This window comes from Anabrus simplex, chromosome 2, assembly GCF_040414725.1.
Source record: "Anabrus simplex isolate iqAnaSimp1 chromosome 2, ASM4041472v1, whole genome shotgun sequence".
NCBI lineage: Eukaryota > Metazoa > Arthropoda > Insecta > Orthoptera > Tettigoniidae > Anabrus > Anabrus simplex.
In genome coordinates this window covers 446,782,431-446,800,812 of record NC_090266.1, presented here as the reverse complement: position 1 = coordinate 446,800,812, position 18,382 = coordinate 446,782,431, and the positions used below count along the sequence as shown (strand labels likewise).

The 18,382-nt window shown below is 40.9% G+C and overlaps 1 protein-coding gene across 1 annotated transcript in view; it reads right to left on the bottom strand.

Moving 5' to 3' along the window:
* Nucleotides 1–18,382, bottom strand: part of LOC136863572 (discoidin domain-containing receptor 2) — a 954,446-nt gene that overhangs the window by 227,550 nt on the left and 708,514 nt on the right. Inside the window, exon 7 of the mRNA XM_068226000.1 lies at nt 1,242–1,422. Coding sequence (XP_068082101.1) covers nt 1,242–1,422 — 181 coding nt within the window. The remainder of the gene's footprint in view (nt 1–1,241; nt 1,423–18,382) is intronic.

Below are 18,382 nucleotides of genomic sequence, written 5' to 3'. Positions count from 1 at the left end.
CGTCTTATCTCTTGACCGGCGCCATGGCTAAATGTTTAGCGTACTGGCGTTTGGTCACAGGGGTCCGGGGTTCGATTCCCGGCAGGGTCGGGAATTTTAACCATAATTGGTCAATTTCGATGGCACGGGGGATGGGTGTATGTGTCGTCTTCACCATCATTCCATCCTCATCACGACGCGCAGGTCGCCTATGGTAGTCAAATCAAAAGACCTGCATTTGGCAAGCCGAACTCTACTCGGACACCCCCGGCACTAAAAGCTATACACCATTTCATTTCATTTTTTCCTATCTCTTTCTCGTTATCTTCCCTTACCCGAATATCATTTACTCCTAGCACATCCAGATGCGCATCTTTGCTGACTCAGCCAGTTCTACTTTCTTTTCTTCCGCAATCTCCATTAATACTTATAGCTCCCCATCGAATTCCATTTCGTTCGCCAAGTTGTTTCCAAGAAGTCCCTCGCCTGTCAAAAGGGAGTGGGACTCCATTACTTCCACAGGTCCGAGGCTTACTTAAAACGTTCTGAGCGAGCTCGGTGAAAGTTCTGTAACGCAAGGTGCTACCCTTACTTACAATTTTTTTCTATTAAACACACAGCTCATCCTTAATAAATTTATATTGTTTACAAAATTCTACTTATAATATCTCCTGTACTACTTACACATATAGTCAACTAATATACAGTATGTGGAATTACTTCAAATGATACTGTACAACTGGTGTAAGATTAATATTTACATTGCATTTATTTACTTTTTTTTAACCTAAGTAGCATAACGACCTGCTGCGTCTTAACCAGAGCCCATTTTGCCACCACTTTTCAGAGTTCCTGAAGGGCCTTCACAGCTACCGTAGCTACTAACAATGGGTGTGATTATAACTAGAATGGATAGCCCTTGTACGGTCTGGAAGAGGAATGGAAAAGCACTTGTTACCCATCCGCAAGTAAACTCCGTGTGAACGTGCCTGAGCAGCAGCCCCGTGATCTGGATAGGGGCACTGACGCATCAACGTCCAAGTTTGAATAAGGTACGAGCTGATTTCGTTAATACAATAATGAAGAAAAATATTTCCCATAATCTGTTGACAATTTTGGAAGTTTATCCATTCTTCTTCATGACATTGGCAAATCTGCTGCATAGATTTAGTTTCGAAATTTTTCCAGTTCTACACTAAATTAGTCACTATGTTATTTCAGATAATTACCGGATTCTGTATCGTGTAAGGTTAGCTGTTCACCTGTATTGGTGCGCAGAGTGGCGTAGTTAGGTCCATAATAGGAATTCACAAGAGGTGAGCGGTATTGCTCAAACGTAAGAGATGGAGGATCACTTGGGGGATCCTGACTTGCTGGTGTTGGATGGCTGCTTACATGAACCATTCCATTGCTGTTGACGGGAGCCAGATTCATCAGTAGATCCTGGAATTTAAAACAGACATGGATATTAATGCCAATTTCTTAATTTCTTTGAAACAAGCTTACACTTTTATGTAAGTGTAAATACTGAAATCAAAGCTATTTAGTTGAGTGTACAGAATATAATGTGCAAATAAGTGCGATTTAGATTGTTCGAAGTTAAGTGAAACATTTTCTCTAATGTTTTTTGAGTGAACAGTTAAAGAGAGTCAAGGCAAATAGCACAGTTTTATTTTGACGTCACTCCTATATTTTTTGTCATAATCACCAATATTGTTCATTTGTCATTGGCGTAAATTGAGTGTCTCCTTTCCTTGACGATAGAAAGAACACCTCAAACTGATTCAGAACTACTCGTCTATTCTCCTATACCACTTCATCGATGGTACTAACGAATGCGTCTGATGTAGATCAACGGCCACTCCGTTCACGAAATTATGCAAGACTTACAATTTTTGTGTGCACGGTTTCTCTCTCTCTCTCTCTCTCTCTCTCTCTGTGTGTGTAGCTATCAACGTTTGGGCCTACACAATTTTTTCGTAAACATAGTTATTCACGATCAAGTAACTAAACTATTAAATAGTCCAATTTTAATTATCATATTTAATGCAGGTGGCGCAGCTATGTTTGAAAACTAAGCAAAAACCACCACATTGCCATCGAAGATATAAAATTCATTAAACCCATTCTTACAAGTATACTCCACTAAGCTACTCATGCGTAATATTAGCTAGTGCATATAAACCAGAAGAGCTATAAGAGTAGAACTTCTACTAAACACCAAACAGTCAATGTTATCAAACTCCCTGATAATTATAATTATGTGAAGGAAGATCATTGAATAAATGCTAAGGTATTATACTGCAATCACTGTAGACTCTAAGAAAAGTATCACTTAGTTGGGTTGTGAATCATCTGGATGTTGATGTTCCATTCCCGTGCATTCCACACTCTGTAGGATATCCGGTACTTCATCCACCCAACATTTTCATGAGTCAGTTTCAACTAGCAATGGTCAATAGTGACCCAGTGTGACTCATTCGTAAGAATTTCGATATGGGCGTTCTTGCTGTTATTGTTATTATTTGTTTATCGCCCTCCAAGTGCCATGGATTTTAAGAGATGCCAGGGTGTCGGAATTTTCTTCAACAGGCGTCGTTATATACTCAACAACCCCATTATCAGCTGCCGTAGATGGCCTAGGCGTTACTGAAGAGCCGTGCAAGGGAAATGAGGAGTGAGGTAGTTTTCCGTTGTTTTCATCATTACTCCAGAAGTTACTATTACTTATCAGTCTGCCAAGCCTACAGAAATGCACGCACCATGCTACCCAATAAACGTCACTTTCTCACCATTTATAACAGAGACTGGCTTCAGAAGGAATATCATTACTAGCATCGCTAATAGCCAAATCACTTTCATGCTGACAAATCCAAGGGTGAGACAAGCTGGTCGATGAACGCAACAAATTTGTTCTAGTCCATACCAGAAGACATTGTCCTCTGTAAACACAGGGTCTCGCCAGTAAAGGCATGTATTTAGCGTGCAGTATTGAATGTCTTACACACAGAGTTGTATGTAAACAGCTTCAGATGCCACCAGATCTATGCCGGGATCAGTCTGCTACAGAAGGAAGTACTGGTCAGTATTTGTAGCGTGCTGTTGCTGGTATATCGGCTCCAAATAACAGGTACGCGTCAGGCAGGCCTACTCAGTAAGTAAAACTAACTAAACGGAGTTCTATTTCCCTACTTTTCCTTTCGTTAGAGTAAATTTATTTGTATGTAAATGTTTGATCGTTATCATTCAAATGGAAATATTGTGATTTTCAGAATCTAAAATAATCATTACTAACCTTAAAATGACATCTACTTTCCTCGCATTACTTTAACAGCTTGTTAACGGTTTCGCGCTCTGCAGAGAAGCATTATAATAGGACTTCGTATCTACAAAATTCATTGGTTTACCTGGCGACAACTTCATCCCGCCACTAGTAGAACGATTCACCGTGTCGTGGCACTAAACGTAACCTCGTTCACTAGTGGCATCTGCACATCAGGTCAGGTACTGCTAAGTTCAGGAGACGCTCACGAGATGGTGCCACAGTTAGCAAGTTATCAAGCTAGTTCCTTAACGAGGGGAGCATAATGTACGAGAGGGTAGGGGGTGAGGGGAGATGGAGATTTAAACCAATGAGCTGGTATTTTCTAGCTCGTTGAGTTAAACTGATCCATTTGCGTATTCTGGGTACGAGGGATGCCAAAATAAGCTAACGATTAACTACATCTGAAAGGCTAGTAATTGAAAAACAGCTTATGTCCCAATTTACAGTTTTTCAGAAGAACTGTTGTTATTTCAGATGGTTGGAATGTTATTCTTTACTGGTAAGCAGTGGCGACGGGTGACGTTTTGAGAGTATACTGTCGCTCGCACCCCAGCATTTTTATGAGCAGTACAGATGTCATTTCATAAAAGTGAAAGACTTGATAATTGATATTAATTTTGTATAAGATAACATCACTTGAAAATGATGAAATGGCACATAATATATTGAACACTAGTGAAAATCAACATCATAGAAACTATCAGTCACGATCATTCACTAATTGAAAATAGTTCACATCATGCAAAACGTACGGCACCCATAAACATAAAGTTTAAAATGAATTTATAACAGAGCTTTAAGGCTTAGCTTAGTGTTTCCTATTTGTACTTCAGGTCAATACGGTGGTATGTTGTGGCATTTAAAATGTCTAACACAGCACCGTAGAAATTAGGCCTCTTCATTAAGTCACTCAGAAATTCCTTCTCAATCGCAATCAAAGACAGTGCAGAGAGCCTGTCCTGTACTTGTGAATTTCTTTGGAAGGTGAGTATCCTTTTATGAGAACGAGGAGCTTCTTTCAGAGGAAGTGCTTGTTGCTGGGATTGTGAGAATAAAGTCAATAAATTTCGCTGCTTCTGGATAATACTTTTATAAGACGACTGGTGTTCAAATATTGATAGAGGTCATATGCATTATTTTTCACAAGATCCGGCTTCGTGTAGAGGACGTAGAGTTTACTTCTAAGTTACATGCAGTCAAAATTTCGTCCATAAGTCTTCATTAACGATTGACAGGCACTGTTCGGGAACTTCTTCGCGAAATTGTTAAACTGGTCAATATCAATTAACTGAAGGAACTCCAGCTTGTTAATATCAGAAAATTTACCTGATAGTTGCACGGACATGATGTCAACTATTTCCAAATACAATCGGTGGTACGATGTTTTCTTGGTTCATGTAAAATCAATTTTCTGATACTTTTGAGGGTAATATTGCCTCCCTTCATCGGCTTGAAACTTTGACCACATACTATCAAAATTATTTCTGGTTGTCTGTAACAAACACTTTAAATTGCTGGACCTCATTGGAGCAGAAGGCAATATCACATATTTGCTTCTGAAGGATCTGATACAGAAAAACAGATTGAGGGAGCACTTCAGCAAATAAAATTAATAGGAAATAGAAATCAAAGTCTTGCAGGGTAGCATAGTAACACTTAGCTTGAATTCTCGTTCCACCGTCCCATTCGTTTGGGTTATCTTTCATTTCTCTGAAGAATTCACGGAGATCTGTATAGACAGAGGACACAACTTCAACCAGCCTACAAGCATATATCCATCGGGTAGATGCTACTTTGGTAATCGTCTCTGTATTACGTTGTCAAGATCAACGGCCCTTTTAGGGGATGATGAAAAAAACCCTGGTAACCCGGACAAGGGATGAAAAAGTACTTTGCATTCCTTGATGTGGTTAACAGATTACTGTAATATCAAGTTGAGTCTATGATCAAAGCAGTGAATAAATATAGTCTGGTCATATTTATCCCTGACTAACTTCAACATATTTAAACACCGTCGAGAGTTGTGTTCTGTTAGAAACGTCCGTACTTTCATTCAAAATAACGGAAATAAAGTTTGCTTTCTTAACCTCGTCCTTAATTTCGCTGGTCACAAAAGCATCTATGGCTCCAACAATATTATTTTATATATCAGATAAAAGTCCTGAGAAAACTGTAGACGTTTCTAAGTGATGCCGAAATACGTCATCTTTCTTAGCTATTAACGCCAGTAACTCCCTGTAATTACCTCTGTTATCAGATTCTTCATTTTCTCGATGACCCCTGAAAGGTAATCCTTGCTTTGAAAGAAAACACACAGTATCTATAAATGTGTTGACAATATATCTGTTATATTTTATTAGCTCATTATGCTCGTCAATTTTCTTTCTGTAAGCTGAACTCAAACAGAACTCCATTCGGACCTTCCGAACTGAATCATTTCGGCAACAGCGTCGATGTGTGCTTGAGACACCTCATGGCGTCTCTTTAAAACTCTGAAAATATCTAAATTGTCCACACCGTCCTTATTCCAACCATTATTTTCTGAGGAAAATAGAATACATGGCCAACAGTACAGTTTATCCATTTTCGCACAACCACATAATCAGTCCAGATTTATGTACCACGAATCATGAAAATAGCGTACTGTTCTTTTAGATTCCTTGACTAAATTTTTAAAGAGAGGGCGTGGGTCCACCTTCTTCAATTATGTTTCTTTTCTTCAAAAGTTCTTAACGAAAATGGCGTTGTCATTGAGCTTTCTATTATACATGACCATTCTGGGCCCACCCACTCATTTATTTCCGAGGTGGAAGCGACAGCAGTCATAATAATTAATACGTTGTGCAGTCCTGTAGGTTATCCTTACCTAACATAAATTCACATTTTAACAAGAGAAGTCACGTCGTATTATAATCAAATACAATAACACAATAATATAACAATGCACTGTTCAGCGCGGCGGAAAGAACGGACAGAACAGCTCAGCTCCTACATTATAAGCTTTTGTTTCCACTTTCCACAGTGGTAACACGACCGGAGAACGTTGCAGGATACATCTCAGTGTCGAGGGGAGAGGAGATTTGCTTGGCGCAGGCGCAGTAATACTCGTCTAGCTGTTAGAAGAGGTTCAAAGCGTAACCACTGCATGGAGGGGTAACAGCCTCTCGCTCAGCTTTGAAGGTGGCAATCTGATGCAATAGAGTTCTCGCGACACGTCCAGGTGGAGAAACAAAATTATTAATATTAAGGAATATTCGATTTTTATATCTTCAAACCGTTACCAGTGGTAACAGTGCATACAGCACGCTTCGCCACTGCTGGTAAGTTGGCAATTATTTCTTTATATGTCCGCCTCCGTAGCGTAAAGGTTAGTGTGATTAGCTGCCGTCCTCGGGGGCCTGGGCTCGATTCCCGGTACTGCCAGAAATTAAAAAATGGCAGGAGGGCTGGTATGTGGTTGAAATGGTACATGCAACTCACCTCCAATGGGGGTGTGCATGAAAAGAGCTGCACCACCTCGGGATGAGGACACGAGTTTACTTTATTTCTTTATATGCAATTCCAACTGTGATATTTATACTTTTGTAAATATCTGGGAATGGCTAATGGTTTACCAGACACTTGGCAGTGTTCCGATATAATAATTTAATTTACAAAGAAAAAATACTAAGAGCGTTCTGGTTGAACCATCACTTGACAGAATCGTCTTATTCTTCCTGGCCTTTCTTCCCTATTTGTTGAGGTAGGAACTTTGTGGTGTGGATTTAGCCAAGTTTTACGGCCGGATGTCCTTCCTCAATGTGGAAGAATGTAATAATTATCGAGTGTTTCTGTGGTGGTTGATTGTGTGGCGTGTTGCGTGTTGATGATATGTGTATTAAGACGAGCACAAATACCCAGTCCCTGAACCGGAGGAATCAAACATACACAGTTAAAATCCCCAGCACCAACAGAGTGGTTGTGCGGATTGAGTCATGCAGCTATCAACTTGCATTCGGGAGGTAGTGGGTTCGGACGCCACAGTCGGCAGCCCTGAAGAGATCTTTCAGTGGTTTCCCATTTTAACGCCAGGCAAATGCTGGGGCTGTACCTTAACTAAGACCACGGTCACTTCCTTCCCAGATGGGCTGAGTGGCTCATACTGTTGAGGCGCTGGCTTTCAGACTCCAACTTCGCAGGATCGATGCAGGTTCAGTCCGGAGGTATTTGAAGGTGCTCAAATACGTCAGCCTCATGTCGGCAGATTTACTGGCACGTAAAAGAACTCCCACGAGACTAAATTTCGGCACCTCGGCGTCTCCAAAAATCGTAAAAGTAGTTAGTGGGACGTAAAGTCAAAAACATTATTATTATTATTATTATTATTATTATTATTATTATTATTATTATTATTATTATTATTGTTATTAATCCTTCCCATTCCCATTCCATCGTCGCCGTAAAACCCATCTGTGTCCATGCGACTTAAAGCAAATTGTAAAAATCTCCGGCCAGGCAAGGAATCGAACCCGTAGCATTCTGAACTGAAGGCCGTGACGCTGACCATGAGCCAAGGAGACGGGCCAACTGAATAGCAGAATTAAAATTAATTTTGACATGGTGGACATTAATATTAATGGTAGACTACGGCATACTGTGGCTGATTTACCATCGACGAGCAAGTTGGTTGCACAGTATGGATCGTGTAGCTGGGAGATGATGGATTTGATCCTCACCATCGTCAGTCCCGAAATTTATTTTCCGTAGTTTCCAGTTCTCACGCCAGGAAAATGTTGGGGCTTTAATATATTTAAGTCCACGGCAACGTCTTTTCCAGGCTTAGCCTTTTCCTATCCCATCGTCGCCGGAAACCTGACTTAGAGAGACATTAAACCGCCATCAGGAAAACAAAAATCCCTCTACAATGTAGCCATAGTAACCCTCATTTAAGTCTTCTAATTGGTAAAAAAACAATATTGTAATTTGCAATGGCGAGTCAGTTAAAAGATTTAGGTTGTTGGAAGAAGACATTATTTTCAAATGAAGATACAAATTGTCGCTAAGCGAATGATACAACTGTTAACTTGTAATTACTGAAGCTTCTTGAAGGTAACGTTTATACAAAGTTTCTTTCTGAGAGAGTGCTGTCCTAGAAGAACGATGGTAATAAATATTTCATGTGGAAATGAGGGTAAATGTAGCGACAGTTAATTTACTTCAACCTGCAGCTATTAGGAGCCTAATGATAAGTGAGGATATTAGAGCAAAGAAAGGAACGTCAAAAGGTAAACAAAACAATATCTACTGTAAAAGGTTATGCTGAGAAGAAACTTAATCCATTAAAAGAGGGATAATGACGACTCCATTAGAATTTCTAAAAAGTACATGTTATAAATGAGAAACCGACAGAAATAAAATACAAGTTTCTGTGCCCATAAAAAGACAAACCCCATGGTGCAGTAGCCCCAAAGTGGCATGGCCTACCCCGCTACTGATGCTCAGCCCGAAGAACTGCAAATTATGAAGTGTCGTGTGGTTGGCACGACGAATCATATCGGTCGTTTTCTTGTCTTTCTTTCTTGCCGGGCTGAGTGGCTCAGACGGTTAAGGCGCTGGCCTTCTAACCCCAACTTGGCAGGTTCGATCCTGGCTCAGTCCGGTGGTACTTGAAGGTGCTCAAATACGACAGCCTCGTGTCGGTAGATTTACTGGCACGTAAAAGAACTCCTGAGGGACTAAATTCCGGCACCTCGGCGTCTCCGAAGACCGTAAAAGTAGTTAGTGGCACGTAAAGCAAATAGCATTATTATTATATCTTGTCTTTCTAGAACGGGACCGCTATCTCACTGTCTGATGGCTCCTTAATTGTGAACCCGTAAGCTGAGTGGATCACGAGCCAGGTCTCAAATCCAGGTACAAATCCCTGACCTTGCCGGGAATCGAACCCGGTACCCCCGTATAAGGTGGAGGGACGCTCCCCCTACATCGCGGGGCCGTACCCCTAGCACCAAATACGTCGAATGAATAGTTTTTTATTTTACAATTTTGCTTAACGTCGCGCTGACACAGATAGGTCTTATGGCGACGATGGTAAAGGATACGGCTAGGAGTGGGAAGGAAGCGACCGTGGCCTTGATTAAGGTGTGAAAAGGGGAAGCCATGGAAAACCATCTTCAGTTTTGTCGACAGTGGGGTTCGAACCAACTATCTCCAGAATTCAGCCATTCGCTCGGTGAATGCTTTGTGATTAATGTAAAAGTATGGCTGATTCTGGTAACTGATATGGTATTTAAATTTTATTTACGGACTGAAGCTCTAAGATGAATCTAATTGGTCATATCTAAAATAACTGCATATAGCCTGAAGCCCGCAGAGATCTTCAGGATAGTTAACAGAAATATGTAATTTCATTTCAAAACAGGAACTGCTGAACCGAGATGGTGCTGTCACGTTCACCCGGAAGGATGTTGTCAGCCTACACCAAGTACCAGGTTCATTCGTACCGAGCTCGATAGCTGCAGTGGCTCAAGTGCGGCCAGTATCCAGTATTCGGGAGATAGTAGGTTCGAACCCCACTGTCGGCAGCCCTGAAAATAGTTATCTGTGGTTTCCCATTTTCACACCAGGCAAATGCTGGGGCTGTACCTTAATTAAGGCCACGGCCGCTTCCTTTCCACTCCTAGTCCTTCCCTGTCCCATCGTCGCCGTAAGACCTATCTGTGTCGGTGCGACGTAAATCAACAAGCTAGGTTCATTCGTGGGGGAAAAGTGACCGGGTATACAGCTAACCACTCTGTCCCACAATGTGCCAAGGTTACAGATAGCGGAAGCCTTTCCCTTCATCTTCACCAAGGGTCTTCATGGCCTGTAAGTAGATTTTGAAGGGGCACTTCTAATATTCTTATACATAACTTACCTCGTCAATGTGATGTTTACTCCAGGGATCTTTCCAGACCGTCTGAAATTACCTTCACTCTTCCAGGGCGTGACAAGCAATAAACTGAATGAATCCAGCGAAATACCAACCGATTTTATTTGCAGCAATTATGTGGGATATAATGGAATACTGTTTGAAGTTCCTTTTGAGGTGCACAATTGAATGTATGTTGCTACGCTGGGTTTCAATAATAGGTTAGTCTACTATTAGAGCAACAGAAACCGTTTACCTGATGTAATTGACAGCTTTGATTCCCATTATAGTACGTTTCTACACACTTAGACCGCTATGAAGTTCTCAGTATTCGTGAGATATTGATAAATATTCTACATTTATATCCCATTCCTAGTCTTTTCCTGTCCCACCGTCAAAAAAAAGTGTGGTTGTATGTGAATAAGTTATATTTAAATTGTAACAAAACGGAAGTAGTTTATTTTTAGTTAAGTTCATTTATTTAGCAATGATTAAAGTTCTGTCAGCTCTTTGGGCCAACGTTCAAGTTCCAAGTTCACCTGGAACGTTCATACACAAGATGCATGCAATAAATGATCTCGAGCAATAATTTTACTTCGCAATTTAGTACGATGTCCGCGTCTGTGGTGTAGTGGTTAGCGTGATTAGCTGCCACCCCCGGAGGCCAGGGTTCGATTCCCGGCTCTGCCACGAAATTTGAAAAGTGGTATGAGGGCTGGAACGGGGTCCACTCAGCCTCGGGAGGTCAACTGATTAGAGGTGGGTTCGATTCCCACCTCAGCCATCCTGGAAGTGATTTTCCGTGGTTTCCCACTTCTCCTCCAGGCGAATGCCGGGATGGTACCCAACATAAGGCCACGGCCGCTTCCTTCCCTCTTCTTTGCCTATCCCTTCCAATCTTCCCATCTCTCCACAAGGCCCCTGTTAAGCATAGCAGGTGAGGCCGCCTGGGCGAGGTACTGGTCATTCTCCCCAGTTGTATCCCCGACCAAGAGTCTGAAGCTCCAGGACACTGCCCTTGAGGCGGTAGAGGTGGGATCCCTCGCTGTGTCCGAGGGAAAAGCCGACCCTGGAGGGTAAACAGATGATGATGATGATGAATTTAGTACGATAAGGAAATATAAACTGATAGTATCTGCATATTATACTGTACTTTCATTCACACGTAATATAATCTACGGTGCAATATTAACCGGTGATTCAACCGTAGCTCAATTGCTGGTAAAGTCAATGAAATTCATATAATCATATAGATCCATCTTCCAAGAACTCTAAATTATGGCTCTTCTCTTATTATTTATAGTCTAGCTAATGTTAGAATGAACACGAATTTTCTCCTCGAAGGAAAATTCACGCATATAGTACAATAGAGATGATGTGATCTAGATACACCTCAAACTAATATAAAGAAGACATAAGGTAGCCACAGTTATGCTGGAATTAAAATATTCAGTAAACTACCCTAACATTCGGAGGACATGACCATAGGCGTTTTTGAAAATGTCTATTAAAGTAAATGGCTGACTTTAAATATTAGAAGAATTAGAAGAATTAGTAGTCTACCATGGAGGAACTTGATATGCTGATTTATGAGAGGTAAGTGAAATTTATCAATGGAAACGAAACAGACCAGTTATAAGACCAAGTGGTAAGAGGGGAGAGGCAACGAAGAATTACCGGGACTTTAGCCGGTGCTGCCTCGCAGGTGGATCCCCGAGTGGTGGGTACAAAATGCGCAGTCAGGCAGCGCAACGAGCATGGCTTACGGTAATTTACGGAATGAAGGCTTAGATTACAAGTAGAGTTTTTTTAGCACACGTTATTAACGGTATTAGCGTTGCATTCCTAACCTTGCTGTTGAACGTTATTTGTCTTGTCTGTCTGTTAGGTCATCAGCCCAGAGGCTGGTTGGATCCTAAAATAGCACCACCAAAGGCTATGCAGTTATAGGGAAGCCACCAAAACCAATGGCAGTACCAAAAGGAGGCGTACTAGGCAAGATGAGGAGTGAGGTAGTTTGCCATTGCTTTCCTCACTGGGCCAGACAGTGCTATTGTAGCACAACTAACCCTATGAGCAACACCTTTCATGAAACTCATACACACTGGTTGTGCTCTGAATGGCATTAATCAGCACCACCCATACCCCAGCAGCTTCCATATTGTCACAGCCATGGATGAGACTGGGACTTCAGTGGAAGCTACACTTTGCTCTGGCCTTTGCCAAGAGATGGATGCAAAAGTACTGTATCCATCAAGAAATGACAGCAGGCAGTTATTTGTCTTAGCTATCGGTATGGTTCGTAGGAGAGAACTGTTCGCAATTGCTTACTTCATTTTCGTGGCACTGACAATCCTCAAATTGTAACCGTCCAGGCTTCTCCAGCCCTACTAATTTAATATAATATCATTTTTACGCGATATCATTTGATATCAAGTTTATCCGCCATCGGCAATTATTCGTAATAACATATTTATTCTACGTCAAGCATTTGTAAATAAGGTTGTTGCAATCATATTGTATATATATTATAACATCATTTATTATTTATTATTATATTATGAAAGATAGGAATTTATTATGTATTGGATTTGGTTAATATGTTGAAATATTGTTGTTGTCATTTCATCTCATATTTGTGTATACAGAAACAGTTATTCTTGAGTGTGGAAAATTACATGACTCATGGGTTTAACTCATGACCCAAGGCTAGTAAACAGCGATCCGCGCGCGAGGCTTGCAAGCTGGTCAGCTACATCATCGCCACGCCACTGGACTTGTCAAGAAAGAAGAGAAGGGGAGTTGATAATTCGATCTATCGAATCAGATACTTCGTTGTATATGAGTTTGAGATTGAACTGTTACCAAGAGTGGGGGTGAGCCCGGATATATAGAGATTCTCACCACGAGAACGGGGGCTAACTACAACTTCTGCTGTGATCCTAAGTACAACTTCTGCTGAGAACCTAACTTCTACTGTGAACGACGTTATTGATTTTGAGACGGCATGTGCTCGCTTCGATACAGTACTCAGCTGCGGTAATGTTATCGGATCTGCGTGAGACGAAACAAGCTTACGGCTTGTGTTATATTCAGAAAATCTTCTGGACGAAGAACTATGTTTAGTTCAAGTCTACGGAATTTTGTACAAGTCTGTACCGTATAAATAGTATCGCTCAGTTGGATTGAGATTTATACTAGTATGGAAAAATTCATATCTCTGAATTTTCTCCTCTTACGATCAACGCTGATCAGCTTTTACAAGTATAGGGCCAATGTCTAATTTAAAGACTAGGCAATTAGGGAGTGCTAGTCCAGATAGCCCGTACCATATCAGAGAAGGAAGGAAGGATGTCCATGGAGCAAATTCTACATCGAGAAGAAGAGAACGAGTAACCACGGAAACCAGATGACTTCAACGAAAGCTGCAATTGGTGAGCTTCAGTTAGATAAAGCATGCAATTAGTAAATTCAGTAAAGTGAATTCTAAATCCCTCCCCGCCTTAAGGAACTTTTCCGATTCATCTCATTTTTTTGTATAATAAATTCATTTGTATTTTATATTGCGTTAATTTTCTTTCTTAAGCGATATTTAATGGTTAATTAATTAAAATCCTACCTCTGTGATTTAAGTATAAGTCTCTATGCTAGTAAATATAAATTTTGGTTTACAGTTTTGTTTAAAACTGTAACCCTGGCGCCCAAACATCACATAGAGAAATAGGAAACCATGGAATGTTAATTGTTTCTATTTGCGTGGCAATTTGCGGGCAAGCCACATATAGTTTATTTGAAATTCATGTGTCCCAAGGTAATAACTTTCATCTCTCCAAGTGTTTTGATGAGGAGAGCGAACAGTTACATTTGTCGCACCAACGTGGAGCTCGAAAACCATTAAGTATTCGTGGAAAAAAAAGCAGTAAAGTAGAGTCTATGTTTGTGGGGTTTAAGTGAGTGTCCATATAATTTGTATGTGTGATTTTGGGGGAATCATGGCTGCACAAGGTGAAAAGGACATGAAATTACGTAGCGGAAACTTAGTAAAGGGAGGCGAGACGCTGAATTCTAGGAATGTTTTTTATGAAAGCATTGAAGTAGATAAAACGGTAGAGAGTGGTGGGAGCACGGAAAAAAGCACAGAATCTGATGTAGCTAGAATGGAGGGCGAGAAAGAAAGTAATACGAATAGTGAAATGAATATTCGACAACTGTTTTTAATGATGCAAGGGATATTAAGGCAAACGCAAGGGATAGATGAAATTAAGAAGGAAACGAATGAAATTAGGAAGGAAACTAATGAAATTAAGAAGGAAGTAGATAAAACGCAGACAGAGATTAAAGAAAATAGAAAAGAGATAGAACAGACGAAAACCGAAATTAGCAGAGAAGTGAATGCTAAGATGGATGCTTTAGATCATACATTAGATGAAGCACTAGAGCAGCAGAAACTTTTTGAGAATCAGTTAGCGGAACAGGAGATGAGACGTAGCGAGCATGAGAAAGTGGTAGAAAGTAAGTTAACTGAACATAGGAGCGAAGTAGACCAGCAGATCACAGCAATTAATTGTAAAATTCAGGAACAAGTAGGGGAAGTTAGTAAAGTTAGAGAAGAACTAAAACTACAATACGATGATCTGTGTGGTAAGGTAGAGATTAATGCCAAAATATGTAATGAAAAGTTTAAGAAAGCAGAGGAATATGCGGTTGAAATTAAAGCCACCAAGGAAAGACAAGAACACATTGCGAATGACGTGAAAAGAATAAATGAACGTATTGATAGGTCGGAGGCACAAATACGTAAAGAAATCAGAGAAAAGCAAGGTAATATAGGAAGTCAGTTCCATGGTACAAATTTCATATATGAAACAGAACTACCTAAATTTAATGGGAGGCAGACAAACCCTTTAGAATTTTTAAACACTGTTAAGAAACGAGTTGAAAAGCGAATCGAAGAAGGAATCATTGAATGGGAAGAAGCGTTAGAAATAATTGGTAAAGCTTTTATTGGGGAAACGAAATCATGGTTTGCGGTGTATAAGAGCAGCATGACCAGTATGGTGGAATTCCAGAAATATTTCACGGAGAAATTTTGGAGTGAAGCTATACAAAGCAGGGAAAGAGAACGCATTGTCTTTGGGAAATTTAGGCCACACGAAGGAGTTTCTATGACCGTACATTTTTTGGCCCACGTTATGATTTGTAAAAACGTGGATGGAATGTCAGCGGAGAGAGATATTGTGAAGTTATTACTCAGACATTTTCCCAACAAAATCCGCGAAGCTAGCTGTATGCAACAGATAGAGTCTATTCAGGGAATGGAAAGATAGCTAGCAAGTTTCGATGCGTTAGGAAGTAGTAATAGTACACGAGAGCACACAGACTATCAGACACCACCCAGAAGACAATAACACAATCACCGTGGTCAGTTTCAACCGAGACAACCTGTAGGTAATCATTCACACCAGCAAAATAGGAATGTTCAGAGGGAACGTAATGTTGAGGAAGGCACAAGCCGAAATCAGGATACAAGGAGTCAAAGTAATTTAAACTGATAGTAGACGGTAATGAGAGATCAGATTATTAGTCTTCAGTACATGTTGCGAGAAATTGTGTAATGACGCACATGGATTATGATCTCGATGTTAGAGATGAGTTATTACGGGATGTGGAAATGGATCAAGTTGTAGTTGGTTGTAAAAGTGATAACCCCGTTGTTACGATCGTTGTATGGAGGGCGCAGTATCAGGCTTTATTGGATTCAGGCAGTCAAAGATCATGTGTAAGTTCGAAGTGGTATGAGGACAGAAAGAAGGAGAATATTGAGATTGAAGAAATGCCTGTGAAATCCACATATATCATCACTGCTGTAGGTAAAAGATCCAAGCAAATATGTAAACAAGTTGCCATACCTATTTGTATTAACGGGAAGTCGAAAACTCAGATCTGTCTTGTTATTCCGAATCTTATATTTGATGTTATCTTGGGATCTGACTGGCTAAGTTTATACTCAGCTCGGTTAGATTACAATGAGGCGATAGTATATTTAAGGTGGGATAATGAGGATGTTAAAGTCACGTGGGAGGCCGATGTTCAGACGAAAGTGGAGGTTTGTAACATGTGGTGTGTTAATGAGGTTTTAAAAGATGAAGAAGAGAGAGCGGATTTTAAGTTGTGTGAAGTGTGGTTAGAGGAGAACCATGATGATGCTTTGAGAGAAGCGGTAGATAGTAGCAATTTGGAAAAAGGTCAGAGGGGCCGTTTATTTCCTCTACACAATCTCTATTGGCAACTGTAATTATATTTGTGAACAAACTTAATTACGTACGTGAAACATTGTAAAATAACTGTAAACTTCGTGAAAATTTCGGAAATGTCTCAACCTCTTAACTTAAAGAAGGTTCACATCTACCTCAAGCGGAAACAAGAAGAAAGAATGAGTCAAACGGAATCGAACAAGTCCAAAGTATCCGAGGCTGAGCATAAGAGTGCTTGCATAAGTTACAAGGTAAAATACAAGGCGGCCGAGGGCTGAAGGCCGCAACCGAGTAGAACTCGCTCCAACAAAATATGCCGCGCGGTACGCCGGAGGGGTCCTGTAGGCTTGATTCTACTATGATTCCTACACGCATTCCTACTGATCGACCCAGAATATTCAACATCTCAAACTGTACGACATAAGCTTCAATGTTCCTCGTTTATGACAGACAGACAGCTGGAACATTCCCCTGTACAAGGAATATGCAAGAGAAAACCTTGCCACATAGTTCAGTCCCTTGCAGGTGCTTAACGGCGTTATTATAGTTTACGAGCAGTGCGCTAAGTTACTTTGCCTGTCTGAGTGGCTCAGACAGTTGAGGCGCTGGCCTTCTGACCCTAATTTGGCAGGCTCGATCCTGGCTCGGTCCGATGGTATTTGAAGGTGTTAAAATACTGGTACATAAACGAACTCCTGAGAGACAACATTCTGGCACCTTGGCGTCTTCTAAAACAGTCAAAAAGTAGTTAGTGGGACCTAAAAACTATTACATTATTACTAGTTACTTGATCGGTAGGAGAGAATTGGCAATGGTGCTTCAAACTGCTGCAATTTCGATTGTCACTTGTTCCTTCCCTGCCCAGTACGGTTGCCAGATGTGTGTCAAGCAAGCCCTAGAGCAGGACCATCCAAACGGCGCTCCCCGAGCGCTAGCGCTCTGGCCGCGCTCTAAGCCAGTGCTCCGAGCGCATTGGGGGAAGGTAGTTACGGTAGTGGTGTGGGGAGCTTGGCTGGCTGAGCGAGTGGTCTGCCCGCCGCGCCGAAGTGAGCAGCCGATCCATCAGTCGCTAGTCTAGTCCAATGCGCTTTGTTAACAGCGTGTAACAAAATTAATTTCATAGTTGTCAAGACTGAACATCATACAAAAAAAAATGAATTGGGGAAGCAGCAGCCTTTAAAGCAGAATCGGAAATTTCATTTTTCTGTGCAGGGTATAAAAGGCATGCCAACTGTTTAGTGTGTCACCGAGATTTAATGTGTTTAAAGACACACAGTTTGGAACGGCACTACAGTGCCCACCACAGGGATGATTATGGCGATTTGACGGACGCCAGTCACCAATCGAAGTTGCAAGAATTAAAAAAAGAAAATTTCAAGCAGCACTATTGTGTAAGTATTATTGTTTTAATTTGAAAATGAAATGATTTGAAATGATTTAATTATCTGAAGAACACTAAAATTGTGACTTGCCGTACTTTTGTCTACAGTGTGAGGTTGGTGGACCCATTTTACGAGCAACCTACAAATGTTCGCTGCGAATTGCCAAAGCTGGGAAACCCTTCACGGAAGGGAATTTAATCAAAGTGTGCCTAATGGACGTGGCGGCATGTACTGTATTTGTCCTATGGAGCTTGCTGAGGAATTTGACAAAATCTCTCCTTCTCCTCAAACTGTTGCTCGCAGAATAGACGATATGGCCGTTGATATGGAACAGCAATTAATGGAGAAGGCAGCTAATTTCGTATCCTTTTCCATCACCCTCGGCGAATCAACCGACATTGCGGAACACAGCTCAGCTCATTTTCACTCGAGGGGTGGATGACGATCTTCAGGTCACCGAGGATTTCCTAGACTTGGTAGCTCTCAAAGACACCGCTACCGGTTTCAATATTTTCCAAGCTGTGGAGGGTGTTTTTGAGTCAATGGGATTAAA